Genomic DNA, 14,963 nt, shown 5'->3' with positions numbered 1-14,963 from the left:
AATTGTGAGTTGGTTGAACTGCTTTTCTTGCCTAGGAATACAGGGACTACATTGTTAGAGTCACTACAGGGAGCCATGTCAGCTAATTAAAAATTCCTAGTATGAGCTGTATCTTAACCTATTAATGGAATTTATTAATAGGTTGCATTCAATGGACGTGAATCCATACTCACAAGTCATTCTATTATTATGGTTGATACCAAACAATTTTAGGCTGTTTCTGGTAAACCAAACCACAACAGACAAGCAAGTGGAATTAACTGTTAAGTTTACTATAGCCTGTTGATGGCCATGGATCAATTTGCTGAGTATGGATGCTATTTGATGTTAGTAAAGGTTTCAAAGTTGGCCTAGAGAATATAAATTAAATGAAAATTATTATCCCGATGGCATTCAGAGGTAAACATCACTTTAGGTTTACTTCTGGGTTTGTCGGTTACTATACAATGTATTTGAAACTCACCTGTAAGCTGTAACTGTAATGAACTAGAAGCATCTGCATTTTTGACATTTTGTTCCATGTTTAACAGACGAGCTTTTAATGTAGCATTCTCCTCCAACAACTGATCTAAACGTTGTTTCAGAATATTCTAATAAGATTTTAAAAAATGCATAAATTAAGCCCCCAGCACACACAAGAACAATTGAAAACTGCTGAAAGTTGTCTCTAACTAGATTATGCTTTGAACATCAAAACACAGTATCATTTTTGTATCCTGGAAAACTGGATCAATCATCCCTGAAGATGAAAGATATGTTAATTCTTATTTACTTTGTTTTCTGTAACTTGGTTCAACTGAAAACAAATTATTCCAGGGGGTTGCCTTGAAAATAATACTACAAATGTCCCTGGCAGTATGGTGGGAAGACCCACCAAGTGCCCATGAAGGAATAAGTCAGGGTGCTGACAAATGATGTAATCTTCTTATTCATCTGGGATACACAGTTGGAAGGTCAAAATCATACAAGGTCCAGAAATCAACATTCTGCCAATTATTGAATCAAAGGAGTTCTGAACCTGGGCAAGCCCAGAACCATTACTCCTGGATCTTAAATCTCACTTCGTATGGGTAGAGGCCTGTATTCACAGCTCTTACAGTAATTATGAGCCATGGTCTATCTTTACCAAGATGGACTTTTGTGTACATATGCACATGGCTACAATGATTACTACTTTCTACAAGGCTTCAGGCCTCACAGAATTGTGAAGTAAATGTATTCTAGATAAAGCAGTCATCACCAGCTAATATGGCTGGTAACTGTGTATTTTCAGGGCCAAACAGAAGAGACATAACTTCTTGCCAAATGTAATTATTCTCCAAATGTACATGACCTTATATAGAACTAGATATCTGCACTCCATCTGGCTCAACACTTTGGGAAATGGTGGTTTTATATATATTTATATATATCATATGAGATATTCTTACTTTTAAGAATGCATAGTGACAATAGTTTTGCTTTGACACCAAAAGATCCTTCTGATATTCTTAAAAGTATGATATTACTAAAAAGTAAGAATATCTCATAGATATTTTATGAGATATTCTTACTTTTAAGTTCTTAGCAAGACATAAACTTACTGAAAATCTGAAAAATTGCTCATGCTCTTTTTTTATAGAATCACAAAATTAAAAGCTGGAAGGATTTTAGCATAGCACTTGGTACTGTTTTATAATGTCTTAATCTCTAAATCCATTCAAATTCCATTAAATGCTAGCACTGTTATATCGATGAGAAAATAAAGGAAGGTCTTTATCACATTTAATATCTAGGATATCCTGAAAGAGATACCTAATATGTGTACATATACTGGTGAAAATTTAAAGATCCGTGTGTTTTAAATGACCCATTTCAGTATTTGCTATATTCCCTATATTAAGTATACAAAAGTACAAGAAATTTGGCAGGTATGTAGATCATGTTATCTGCAGCTGTTAAGTGCAAAATTAAAAGGTGTTTAAGCATGACAACTGTTAAGTATGCAATGATTTTATAGATTTTCATCCTACGGCATATATTAGAAACAAGAGTATAAAAAGTGGGTTTATCCTTCCAAAAGATAGCCAATGTATTTTGTAAGACAAAAAGACATATAATAAACAATTATTTGAAAATGAGTAACAGCTTAGTCCTGCCAACAATTACAGTTCGTTTGAACAACAGGAACAAGTTGCTGGTATAAGCTGTTTACCTAGTACAAGTCTATATGTCAACAAGCAAAGACAAACTGGTTTGTGTGGATTTGCCAGCAAAAAATTTTTCAATCAGCTATTAGATAAAACCACCAAAAATCCCCACTGAAGTGCCCAAGTTATACAGATGCGTAAGCCGCGTCAAACTAATGCAATGCCTCTTCTGGCTATGCGCTGTGCTTGACATAGGGGTGAACTGAGCTGAAAATAAAGCGCCGGGTTTTTTTCCCATGTCTGTAAACATCGTATGTGGTTGTTGTTGCATATTGAGTGTCTATGATGTGTCTACAAGTGCGCATTTACTGCACAGTAACCGAAATTACTGCACAGTACGGGTGTGCATCTACGCATACATGCCCATACTGCACAGTAAATAGGCGACGTACACCAACTTGAGAGTAAATTTGATACCTGCATCATATCAAATTTATCCCCGATTAATTACTATGCAGTAATGCACATGTAGATGCCTTACTGCACGGTAACTGTGTGTATGGACTGACTTGGGACAAGCTTTAGTCCCAAGTCAGTCTATACATAGCATTAATGCACTTAAATGCCTGCACGTGTAGATGTCAGCCTACTCCCACTTACTGCACAGTAACTTACTGTGCAGTAAATTTAAGCCAGCATAAATGCACGTGTAGACACCCCCTATATGTATGTAAGGTCTATAAGAATCTGCAAGGATCTGAAGGTCTGTAAGGATCTCCAACAGTGTCTTCATGAAAAGCTTTCTGCCCTGCCCACAAATGAAGGCAACATTTGAGGAACTCTGAAAGGGGTTCAAAACCTCCATCCATATGGCCTGTGCTGAATCCATTGGCTATTCCATCTGTCAACAGCAAGACTGATTCAATGAGAGCAAGACCAAGATCTAAACCCTCCTTGACTGGAAGAGAACAGCTTATTCTGCTTGGCAAGATTACAGCAGAAGGAGATACATTAGCTCCTCAAAGCCAAAGCTCAAAGGTGGATCCAGGAAATCAAAAATCAGTGGTGGCAAGATAAAGCCAAAGAGATCCAGCTCCTTGCTGACAAACATGACGTGTAGATTTTTCCAGGCAACAAAAGCCATCTACAGCCCAACTTCCCAGAGTCCTTTCCTTTAATGGCATGCTGGCTGAATACTCCTCAAAGATAGTTAATCTATCCAAGCTAGACAGAAAAAGCACTTGGAGGCACTCCTGAACTGTTTGTGGACTATGATGGATACCACCAAGTCCATATACCAACACCCTAAAAGGGGATGTCTTGCTGATACTCCTATCCTAGAAGTCTGGCATGGGTACTGAACTGAATAGTATATCTGCTGAAATCTACAAGGCTGGTGGCAAGGAACTGGTGCTGAGACTCCACGAATGTATTATTTAAATTTGGAACAACAAAGCAATCTTTAGGAACCTGAGGAATGCCACCATCATAACTATCTGCAAAAAAGGAGATATGTCTGTGTGTGGGAACTACTGAGGTTATCGCCCTCCTTTCCACAGCAGGGAACATCCTTGCCTGCATCCTCCTGAACCATCTTCTATCTCTTGCTGAAAAATTCCTGCCAGAATCTCAGTGTGGTTTCAAACCATCCCATGGGACAACTGACACGATCCCTGCTGCCCACCAAGTCCAAGAAAAGTGTTGGAAACAACATCAGGACCTGTATATGGCCTTCACTGACCTTACCAGGGTCTTTGATTCCATCAACCACAAAGCCTTGTGGAAAGTACTGGCCAGATTTGGATGTCCTGAAAAGTACATCAAGGTCCTGAGGCCTCTCCACAACCAAAGGACTACAACCATTCTTTGTAGCAGATTAGGGACAGATCCATTTGTCTTCTGAACTGGGGTCAAGCAAGGATGTGTCATCACCCCAACTCTGTTCTCCAGTTTTTTGACAGTCATCCTGTTTCTCATTAAGGACCTTCCTTCCGGAATTTTGATACTGAATACCAAATGGATAGAGGACTCTTCCATCTGGGATATTTTTGCTCAAAGTACTCAAAGTAACTAACCTTGACCTTCAGTACACTGCCAGCTGCACCATCCTTGCACACACTAAGGAATACCTCAAGACTGCACTGGATCTTTTTGCAGAACCCTACCAAACTTTGGACTTCTCTCGCAACATCAAGAAGACGAAAGTGCTCTATCAGCCTGTTCCAGGCCATGAATGTGACCTCCTCCCAAAATGATCATCAAAGCACTTCTCCTACCTTGGCAGCTACCTCTCTCAAGAGTAAACATTGGGATGGATATCCAGCACATGATCTGATGCGCAAGTGCCTCCTTTGGGAAATTGCTTTGGTGTGTCTTTATTCATTGCAATCTCTGGAAAGACACCAATATCCAGGTCTGCAATGCAGTCTTCATCTCCCACTCACCTCCATAGAAATGAAACACAGGTGACCTACCATTTTCATCTCAAGGGCCTGGAAAGATATCAGCAACGATGCTTCTAGAAAATCCTTCACATCAAATGGGAAGACTGCTGCACAAGCACCAACGTCCTTGCTCAAGTCAATGTTACCACCATTGAGTCGGTGATCCTCAAGCACCAGCTTCACTGGACTGGACATTTGCCTGACTCTTGACTCCCAAACAAGTGCTCTGCTCTTAGCTTAGTTACCATTTGAGATCTCATAGTGGCCAAAGGAACCACTACAAGAACACACTGAAAGCATACCTCAAGAAAACAGATCCTGACATCAAGAATTGGGAGGAGCTGGCTGACAAGCAACTCCAGTGACGCTGCAGCCTCAACCAAGCAGCAGCCCTTTTCAAGGTAGTCTCATCTTGCCCTCAAAGCAGAGAAGAGAGTGCACAGGAAAGAAAAGGAAAGGAATCCCTCCTACAGCCTACTTTACCTCATGGAAGGATCTGCAATTCTGCGGACACATCTGGGACTCAAGGATTGGACTCTTAAGTAACCTCAAGACCCATCAATGAACCAGGGCAGAGACCATCCTTAACTCAAGGGATTTTAGTCACTGACATATGTTCTGTACTCCATCAGCAGAGGACATTGCTCAAACTGCATTATCTTGTGTTGCTCTTTGCTGTTTTGCTTCCATGTTAGCTGTTAATAATAAAGATGGTTCCCCTATTCTTCCCTGTATGATCTCCCCAGGACAAGAACCCCATGGATACACAACAATTATATTGTTTTAATGTTCTATGTTGAAAGTGTTTTTTCTAGATGGGTTTTGCTTTGGTGGGGAGGGGATTAATGGCTGGCTTGCAGAGGAGATAGGTGTGGTCTGGCTCATTGCACTCTGCTGTCTGGATGGGGCTGGAAGGGCCTTTCTTGGGAACTGTGGCTCTTTCTAGAAGCTGGAGGGATGGGGTGTGGGATTTAAACATAGAGAGTGCACATGCATGTGTGTGCCTTTGTGAGTGCCTGCCAACATGCAGCCTACTAGAGTGCACTGAAAGCTGCTGGTGTGAAACCCCAGAGAGTAGAGACAAGAGGAAGTCCTCCACATAGGGACTACAGCTGAAAAGGTTGGAGCAATGGAGCAGAGGCAACCTGCTGTGGGGCAGCAGAAAAGCTGAGACCTCTGGGGAGTTTTGCTGTAGACAGTGATGATTCCTGCTTACCAGTGGAACCAGCCTGAGACTGAGAAGTAAGCACGGGCCAGGTGTAACAGTGAAAGGTTTTTGGAGGTAATGGGTGCGTCTACACATGCATTAGCATGCTTATGTTAATGTGCACTAAATCCAGTACCTTCAATGTGAAGTACTAGGAAAATGTGTGTTAGTCTGTCTTAATGAGCATTAACTAAATAGCACGGTTTTTAAGTGATGCTTAATGCACATTAGCTTATTTTAATGCTCATTAACTAAATAGCATGTTTTTTAAGTGACACTTTAATGCACATTAAAGCACACATGCAGACGCACCCAATGTGTCTTTATTTTGTGTTCGGTCTTCCCCAGTTATGTGGTAGTATTTTTCCCTAAGTATTAAAGTTGGGTTTTTATCCCTGAAATTTAGCTGTCCTTTACTCAGGTATCTCACTTCAAGGAAAATTCACACCGTCATGGCCCTGGCCTACTCAGGGTCCCGTCACAAGGATATAAAAGTAATGGCAAGCAGATGAGCCATAGACACTTCAGAATATTGTTAGTTGTAGACCAAGGCCCCTGACTGGACAAGAAATATGTGCTGTTTTGGAAATCCAAAGTTAATCAATCTTGCCTCATGATATAACATCCAGAAGCAACTTATCACAATACGAAGGAATAGTTTACAAGTCATATTTTTCTTTTTCACTTTTCCTCTTTATATTGCAGTTTATTCTTCATTTTCACATAGCAGCAAGAGTTGTCTATGATACAACTGCTTTCATGAACTGTGGCCTAAGACCATTGTGTATTTGTATACCAATACTCTTGTGAGTAAATAAGGCTTTTGGATAGATATATGCCTACCAAACTGTGTATGATAACAAGCAATTGCCTGGCACAAGTGTGCTCACAACAAAAGATGTGAAGAATCATAGAGAGATTGGATATGAAGAGATCAAATAATAAACCTAGACAAACATAGTGGTAGGTTTCTTCTTCAGAACTTTAATATTCTGGGTGGAATCAATCTGTGGAAAGCCTCAGTGGGAGCAGAGGAACAAGAACAGATTACTAAGTGAAGGGAGACAGAAGACTAGTTAACAGTAAAGAGAAAATGAGCAACATAAGAAAATTCCCATTAGAGAACAGTGCTGGATAAAACTGTCTTATCTTTTAGGTGATTAATTTAAGCAGACTAGCAAATGATGTTATTCTTAATACCTAGACGTTTGAAAAGAATGAGGGATGAGATTGGATAGGAGGAGGTAAGCAGCAGAAGGGCAGTCTAAATATCATAAGGCCTGAACACTATTTAACTAGCCTCAACAGAAAGGTGAGAGGATGTCATCTTAGAGCTTTGATGAAAGCAAGCTTGGAAACAAGTTGGTAACTTAAGACCAGAAGGAATGGATATTTAAGTGAGACAGGAAAAGACTTCTGGTTGTCAGTGTGACATAACTGGCAATGTGTGCAAGTGAGTCTGTGTGTTTTGAGAGAGACAGAGACAAAGAATGAGACCAGAGCTCAAAGCCCATGACATCGGTTTTCAAACTGGATGTAAAAATGAAATGATGAATAGCGTTAAGCAGACATGAACCAAAAGTCAACATTTCTCTTTTTAGGCTTCAGAAGGAAACGTGCAGGGAAATCTGTGCAGTGATCACTGGAAAAAGGGATGGAGAAGGTTGTTTTGAGGACAGTGATGCATAACCAATCCACAGCAGCTTTTGAGATTACTGATTCATAGATTCATAGATGTTAGGGTCAGAAGGGACCTCAATAGATCATCGAGTCCGACCCCCTGCATAGGCAGGAAAGAGTGCTGGGTTCAGATGACCCCAGCTAGATGCTTATCTAACCTCCTCTTGAAGACCCCCAGGGTAGGGGAGAGCACCACCTCCCTTGGGAGCCTGTTCCAGACCTTGGCCACTCGAACTGTGAAGAAGCTTTCCTAATGTCCAATCTAAATCTGCTCTCTGCTAGCTTGTGGCCATTATTTCTTATAACCCCCAGGGGCGCCTTGGTGAATAAAAACTCACCAATTCCCTTCTGTTCCCCCGTGATGAACTTATAGGCAGCCACAAGGTCGCCTCTCAACCTTCTCTTGCGGAGGCTGAAAAGGTCCAGTTTCTCTAGTCTCTCCTCGTAGGGCTTGGTCTGCAGGCCCTTAACCATACGAGTGGCCCTTCTCTGGACCCTCTCCAGGTTATCCGCATCCCTCTTGAAGTGCGGCACCCAGAATTGCATGCAGTACTCCAGCTGTGATCTGACCAGCGCCCGATAGAGGGGAAGTATCACCTCCTTGGATCTATTCGTCATGCATCTGCTGATGCACGATAAAGTGCCATTGGCTTTTCTGATGGCTTCGTCACACTGCCGACTCATGTTCATCTTGGAGTCCACTAGGACTCCAAGATCCCTTTCCACTTCCGTGCCACCCAGCAGGTCATTCCCTAGGCTGTAGGTGCGCTGGACATTTTTCCTCCCTAGGTGCAGCACTTTGCATTTCTCCTTGTTGAACTGCAATCTGTTGTTTTCTGCCCACTTGTCCAATCTGTCCAGGTCTGCTTGTAGCTGTTCCCTGCCCTCCAGCGTGTCCACTTCTCCCCATAGCTTTGTGTCATCTGCAAATTTGGACAGAGTACATTTCACTCCCTTGTCCAAGTCGCTGATGACAAATTGCAGTCTAAAGAGGTTCCACAGAGAGCAAGTTGTACTTTTCATATATCACATTCAAACCCAGATTTGACTGGATTAGTGAGATAGTGATTGCACCAGCTACCTTAGAAAGACTAAAGGCCTCCAACTGCATTCAGGTATGTCCCAGAATCAAACAAGAAGAAAATTAGAAAAAAAAGAAAAGTACCATACTCACCCTTTCTCTCTGAGCATTGCTCAGTTCTGATGTCAGACAGCTAATCTTAATGTTGTGCCGTTGCTTTTGCTCTGATAAATTATTTTGCAAAGCCTGTTTATCTAAGAGCAGGTTAGTCATTTCTTGATGCATTGTGGAAGAATCTTTGCGTTGATCTGTAGGTGCAAATTTCTGCATTCCTCCCAAAAGAGGCCTTGCCTGAGCTGTAAGGGAAATACATAGTAGAATATTTAATGTCTTGAGTTGGTGATAACTGTACAGATGAGATCCTGAGTTATTGATTATCAGTGACTTCTATTAGGGGTATGTGAAATGGGCCATATTCAATTTGGATTCGGCCCAAATCAGGAACAGTGATTCAATTTGTTGATTCGGATCACTGTCCCAATTCAATTCGGCTGAATCCAAATCTGAAGATTCAATGCTGATTCAGAGAATCGGCAATTTGGCTGTAGACACAGGAGTGTCCCCCCCCACCTCCCCCAACCCCGCATGCTTGGCAGGAAACCCAGAAGTGGACCGGAAATACTTCCGGTCCACTTCCAGGTCCACTGGCAAGCACACAGGGGGCCCCCTGGCTCAGTGATCGGCCATGGAGGGGACCCTGGGTGACCCCCAGACCTAGAAGGCACCAGTTGCTGAGCCGGGGGGGGGGGGCGGCAGAGCACTCCCCAGCAGACCCAGAACTGGACCAGAAGTAACTCTGTCCACTTCTGGGTCTGCTACCAAGCACGCTGGGGACCTCTAGGCGCTCCCATGGGATGCTCCATCTGCCCTACCATCTCAGCATTCATGAGCTACCTGGTACCTTGAGGTATACAGAAAAAACATTTAAAGCTGTCTTTATGTCCAAATCATCAAATCGGTTCAGTTCAATTCAGAGAGATTAAAAGGTCTCCTGATTCAATTCCAATTCAGAGATTCAGCCACCGAATCAGGCCAAATCGCCGCCAAATTGAATCAGACTGAAGCTTCGCACAGCCCTAACTTCTATTGTCTTCAATCGCAATAATCTGGAATTTCACCATAGTAATTATTGCAGAATTGGGCCCCATAAGCAAAAATCATTTTCCCCCATACCTGTTGCTATAGGTGTCAGGGTTTTACTTTTGCTTTAGGTGTTATATTTTACTTTTTTGAATTGTCTGGGACCACCACTATCTCTACTTTATCTTTTTTTGTCTCAGTTTACCATGTTCAATAAACTCCTAAAAGAAAATCCAACATATACGTGTATATATTTTTATCTAAGTAGGAGCAAAAGATTCCTTGAGGTTGCTGATTATCATACTCAGAAGCCAAGATGTATAACGTAATATTCAAGGTGTGAATTCTACAGTATAAAGTCACAAAACCAGAGAACACACTAAATTTGTTAAAGGAGGAAACCCTAATTGTTTCAGAATCCCAGTACATAGTACATAGTGATTTTCTATTATGTAAATCCCCGATATATTTCTTTCTTACAGAGAAATTTCTCATTGCAGTGAAGTGATTTACAACCATTCCAGTATCTATCCACTAAGTCCAGAAGACGCTCAATTGGTGTTGCTTCATATGGATGTTTATTGGCTGATGGTTTCTCATGTGTTTCAGGAGATACCTGAAAGGGAAAAAAAGCAAATTATCTCCGTGTTAGCCAATAAATCTGCAGTCAATTTCAACCTGGTCCATAATATATTTTATTTTCAAACTGTGACAAGCCACAAAGAGGGACAACATTCAGGTAATTTTGGCCAGAACTTGTATATTTTATTTTTAAAAAGCCTACATATTATAATTATGGCTTTATACCAGCTATGTTTAAAGATATATAATAGCTTTTTTTCTATAGTGTTCCTGTTTTCATATACATATTTTCTGAAATGTTGGCCTTTTGGGCTAAAAGTTCCCAGGCTTAGATGTAGCCTAAATGTTGAAGAAAAAGTCTGAACACAATTTTCCCAGCTATTTTTGTGCTATAAAGAGGCAGAGTATTATTAGAGAGGGAGCTAGTATCACTGCCTATTACTAAGATTTCCTGACACCACCCATGGTAATACCCATAGTAATACCCAATGTATTACTAGCAACTTCACTGCTTTTTAACCATTTGAGCTGACATCTTATGTGATGAGAATCTACCTCAAGGTGATGAATTCTGGAGAATTTCAGTCAAAAAGATTAAGTTATCTCTGAGAAAGAGGCTAGAAATTAATTGTATCCATGCTTAAAAAAAAACACCCTGGTGATCTTTTCTTTAAACAGCTCTAGATACCCTATGCTGTAATACAGGGACCCAAAGGGCTGTTGTGTCAGGAATGTGCCTGTTCCCATGAAAATCTTCCTCAAATTTAGCCAAATTATAAGATTTGGGGGAATAAAAATAGATCAGTAGAGATATTTATAATGTTATCAATAAAACATTCAACATTCTCTCCTCACTAAATATACTCAAGCCTCTCAGTTGCTTGTGCTGACCAAATTTTGCAATACCAAGTCCACATAGCAAGTTCCCTCAAAGCTCCTAGAACTGGCCAGAATGTATTTGCACTATCTCCATCACTTGGTTTAACTGGCATTGTTGCTTTAAACATGAGACTATCCCTTCTTTTCCTAAAATCCCCTTCTTCATTCAGTGCACATCACCCAACTTCTGCAATAAATGAGGCAGGGGCCATACAGATAATGACCTTCTTCACTGCAGTCATGATGCACATTCATCTATTCTGTGTAATGAATGAGGAATGGATGCTTTCGGGAAAAGAGTTTATTATTGTGTAATAGGAGACTGCAACATAATGCATACACACAAGGTGGCAGACTACGGGTCGCACAGGCAACTTCACTTTAAGTATTTCCTAACACTTGAGTGGTTGACTCTGCTGCTGTGGCAAATGCTGTGGTTGTTTTCGTATGTGCATGTGCATATGTACACAGGCACGCTCTGAGACAAGATTATATAAACTTCCCTTAGGGTAACTATTGTAACTCAATATTTTTTAACACAGCTATAGCAAAAAACACCCCCAAAAGAATATGTAACTTAGCATCAACCGAAAATGTCATAAAAGTCATGGACTGTTGTACTTGGATACTGGGGAATTTTTAAAATATGTTCAAGCTAGGAAAGAAAAATTAAGATTTCAGATTAGGTATGTATCAAAAAAATTCAAAATTTCAAAAATGTTAATAAGATTAATGAAGCAGCCCAATTTCCACTTGACATTACTGTAGGTCACCTCTACTTAGTGAAGGACCTACTGCCCATATCAGTCAGTGTGCTGCTAGGAGGGGAATTATAATGTTTTTGCATACTAATGGTTGTGCACAGCCTACATTTTCAATTTAAAATTTGTATTGTAATGGGGTCCCATTTCCTCATTACTGAAGGGCTGGGATAGTACTGAGTGCATGACCCTTTAAGACTCTAGCCTCACCCACTTCCAGTTCCATTACCTAAGAAGGGAGCTAGGAAACAACAAGGCAATTGCAGTTTGGTCTCCAAAGAAGCTGAAACTCCCAGACAGAGAACACTGGGGGCAGCTTCCCCTGGAGGGCCAGAGGCTGCTCGAGTAAAAGGACCAAGAGACTGGAGAGTTCAGTGGAGGACCAGAGAGAGGATGTACAAGCTGGGTAGCAGAAGACTGAGGATCCACACAGTGCAATGAGGAAGGCCAGGAGAAAGTTAATGAGAGGTACTAGAATAATGGAGGACATTTTGGGTAGAATATGCAGTCCAAGACTGTTGCAAGACTGTATAGGACAGTAAGAACAAACAGAACATAACTGGCAACTCTTATGATTTCATTTTGCCCAGGGACAGGCAAAATACAGCCCGCAGGCTGGATCCAGCCCACCAAGCCATTGTATCTGGCCCACGGGGCCCCTAAAAATTTTAGAAAATTAATTTTTATCTGCCCCTGGTTGCCTGTCAAAGATGATAGGCAGACAGCGGCAGCAGAACCCAAAGGAAGCCTGTGGCAGGACCCCATGGCTGAGCAGCAAGGCCGGCCTGGCTCCACCCAGCCCCCCCACTCAGTGAGCAGCAGGGGTACAGCGAGTAGCCACAGCGAGCAGTGGCAGCAAAATGGCAGGGGCTGCAGCAGCAGTGAGCAGCACGGGCCACAGGGAGCAGCAGCGGCAGGGGAAGTGGTGGGCAAGTGTGTGGGAGGGAAAGCAGGGAAAAGATGGCAGCTGGTGGGCAGAGCCCATGCAGGTGCCCTGGAACCAACAGGGAGTCGGGTGGGGCGGCAGGAGCACGGAGCATGTGCAAAGGGTCTGCTGGCTGCATCAGGTGAGGCTGACATGCAGTCTGAAAGAGCCACGTGCAATGGACCTAGCAGCCCAGCCCCGTTTCTCTCTCTCTCTCTCTCCCATCCCACCCACCATACACACACAGACACCCACCCACTCCCCAACCACACCCTGCCACATACACCCCCTTACCACCCACACACAACATATAGTAGGACTGTATTTTGAGGTATTATGCAGTCACCTCTAGGTACACTTTGTAAACACATAAATCAGTACAAAAATATTTTTAAATAAAATTAAAATAAGTTACAGTAAATGTTTTATTTTTATATATATGATTTGGGGGTTTTTTCTAGTTTCAAGATTCTAGCACCCTTCCTCCCAAAAGGAGTACTTCCAGGGCAAGGCATAGGACTTCCAGTGACAAAGATCAGTGGTTAGGGGTGGGACTTCTGGTCCCAACGTGGTGACCGGGGGGGTGGGGCAACTGGCAAGGAGTGAGGCTACCCATGCGGCCCTCGACAGCTCTCCTAAACTCAGTAAACGGCCCTCCGCCCGCATAATTGGCCGCCCCTGATTTTGCCTCTCCATATATTTGCCACATAAAACAAAACAATCCTATGCTTTTAGGAAGTTAGAAAGGATGTTTAGTTTACTAGAGGCTGCTGAAAGTTCCAACACATTCATGAACTGACTGCAAGGATTTTCTCTTTGTATGGTGTTCAAAAAATGAACTGGTCCAAAGAACAGAATTTTGCATCGTTATGTCACAAATACCAGGAGGGCTTGCTCATAGGTCTAGGGTACAACAAGGTACATGGGACCTTGCCTCACACAGTTAATGCATCACTCTCATGAGCCTCCTAATGTTTATTGCATCAATGAGAAAGTGACAATCACACCTGAACTATGGCTCCCATGTGGCAATACCCTGGAATATCAAACCAGATAATGGCTTATTAACAATTGCTGTGAATGTTACGATTCTCCGTCATGGCAGGATAAAAATAGCAAAACAAACTGCTCTTGGTTGGGGAGAGCAATCTTAAAAAATAAACTATTTCAACCATGCAGCTTTAATTCACCTAAGCTCCTAAAAGAAATTACGGACTTCCATTCTATCATTTACCTCTCTTACACACACAGTTTTTCTATGAGGCCTTTTTCCTTCAGGTTCAGGTTCTTGAGAGGGAGGAAATATTCTGTCACTCTTTTCTATTGTTTCCTGTTTTGACAGAGAGGTATTAACACTGGACTGTCCATTATTCTTCTCCAAAGCTGCAGAATAAGTTTGTTTTTGAATCGGTTGGTCTCTTCCATTCTGCACTGTTCCATTGCAATATGATCCAGACACTAATAGTGTATTATAAATCTTCTGAGCTTGTGTATGCATCTTTGAAGAGGAAATTACTGGTTCATCTATTTCCTGTGAGTCTGCAAAAGGAAAAATGCATAGTCACTTAAACAGAATGGCCTTGTGCTTTAAAATTGACTTAAAAAAAGCACAATTAAAAAACATGAATATTAATACATTTTATGAAGGACCTGCATTTTTTCTGTTTGAACATTGGTATGGTGTTTAAAAAATTTAACTAATCAGGAAAACAAGTTTGTGACTAGGATAGAAAAATCAAAATGGTTCAGTTTTGAAACAAGACTTTCATTCAGGCTATGCATATATTCGAAATTTATAATATCTAATTTATAATTATATAATTATCATATATAATTGATAATTATAATTAAAACCCTGTTAATAAAACCCTATTAAAACTCTATACTGATACCACCTTGGATTAAGATATGTTACTGAGAGAAAAAGAAAAGTATTGTAAAAAGTATGTTATTAAATTAATTTTTAAAAAAAGGAAAAAAAAACAAAAAACCTTGCCTCTGGTATATAAGACAGAAGTTGTAACTTCAATTAGAAAAACAATAGTCTCTGGTTTATTGCAAACATGACAGCAAGCCAGAAGAAGAAACGATTTTTTAAAGGGTTGTATAATAACCATTGCCTAACAATCTTCATTACTGGCTTACTACTTCAGCGTCTTTACCACAAATACAATTTCATGAAGATAACATTTAAA

The 14,963-nt window shown here is 41.2% G+C and overlaps 1 protein-coding gene across 3 annotated transcripts in view; it reads right to left on the bottom strand.

Annotated features, from left to right (window-relative positions):
* The window catches only part of CEP72 (centrosomal protein 72), a 49,603-nt gene that overhangs the window by 14,914 nt on the left and 19,726 nt on the right, over positions 1-14,963 (bottom strand). For 2 of the 3 annotated variants that reach the window (XM_014602802.3, XM_014602810.3), the window contains 4 exons: positions 14,003-14,307; positions 10,102-10,237; positions 8,635-8,837; positions 464-590 (listed from right to left, as the gene is read on the bottom strand). In XM_014602802.3, coding sequence (XP_014458288.2) covers positions 464-590; positions 8,635-8,837; positions 10,102-10,237; positions 14,003-14,307 — 771 coding nt within the window. The remainder of the gene's footprint in view (positions 1-463; positions 591-8,634; positions 8,838-10,101; positions 10,238-14,002; positions 14,308-14,963) is intronic. The other variant, XM_019485502.2, reaches the window with a different exon arrangement.

The sequence above is a fragment of the Alligator mississippiensis genome, chromosome 5 (genome assembly GCF_030867095.1).
Source record: "Alligator mississippiensis isolate rAllMis1 chromosome 5, rAllMis1, whole genome shotgun sequence".
Classification (NCBI taxonomy): Eukaryota; Metazoa; Chordata; order Crocodylia; family Alligatoridae; genus Alligator; species Alligator mississippiensis.
The sequence above is the reverse complement of the archived record's forward strand: the minus strand, read 5'-3'. Positions and strand labels throughout refer to the sequence as shown.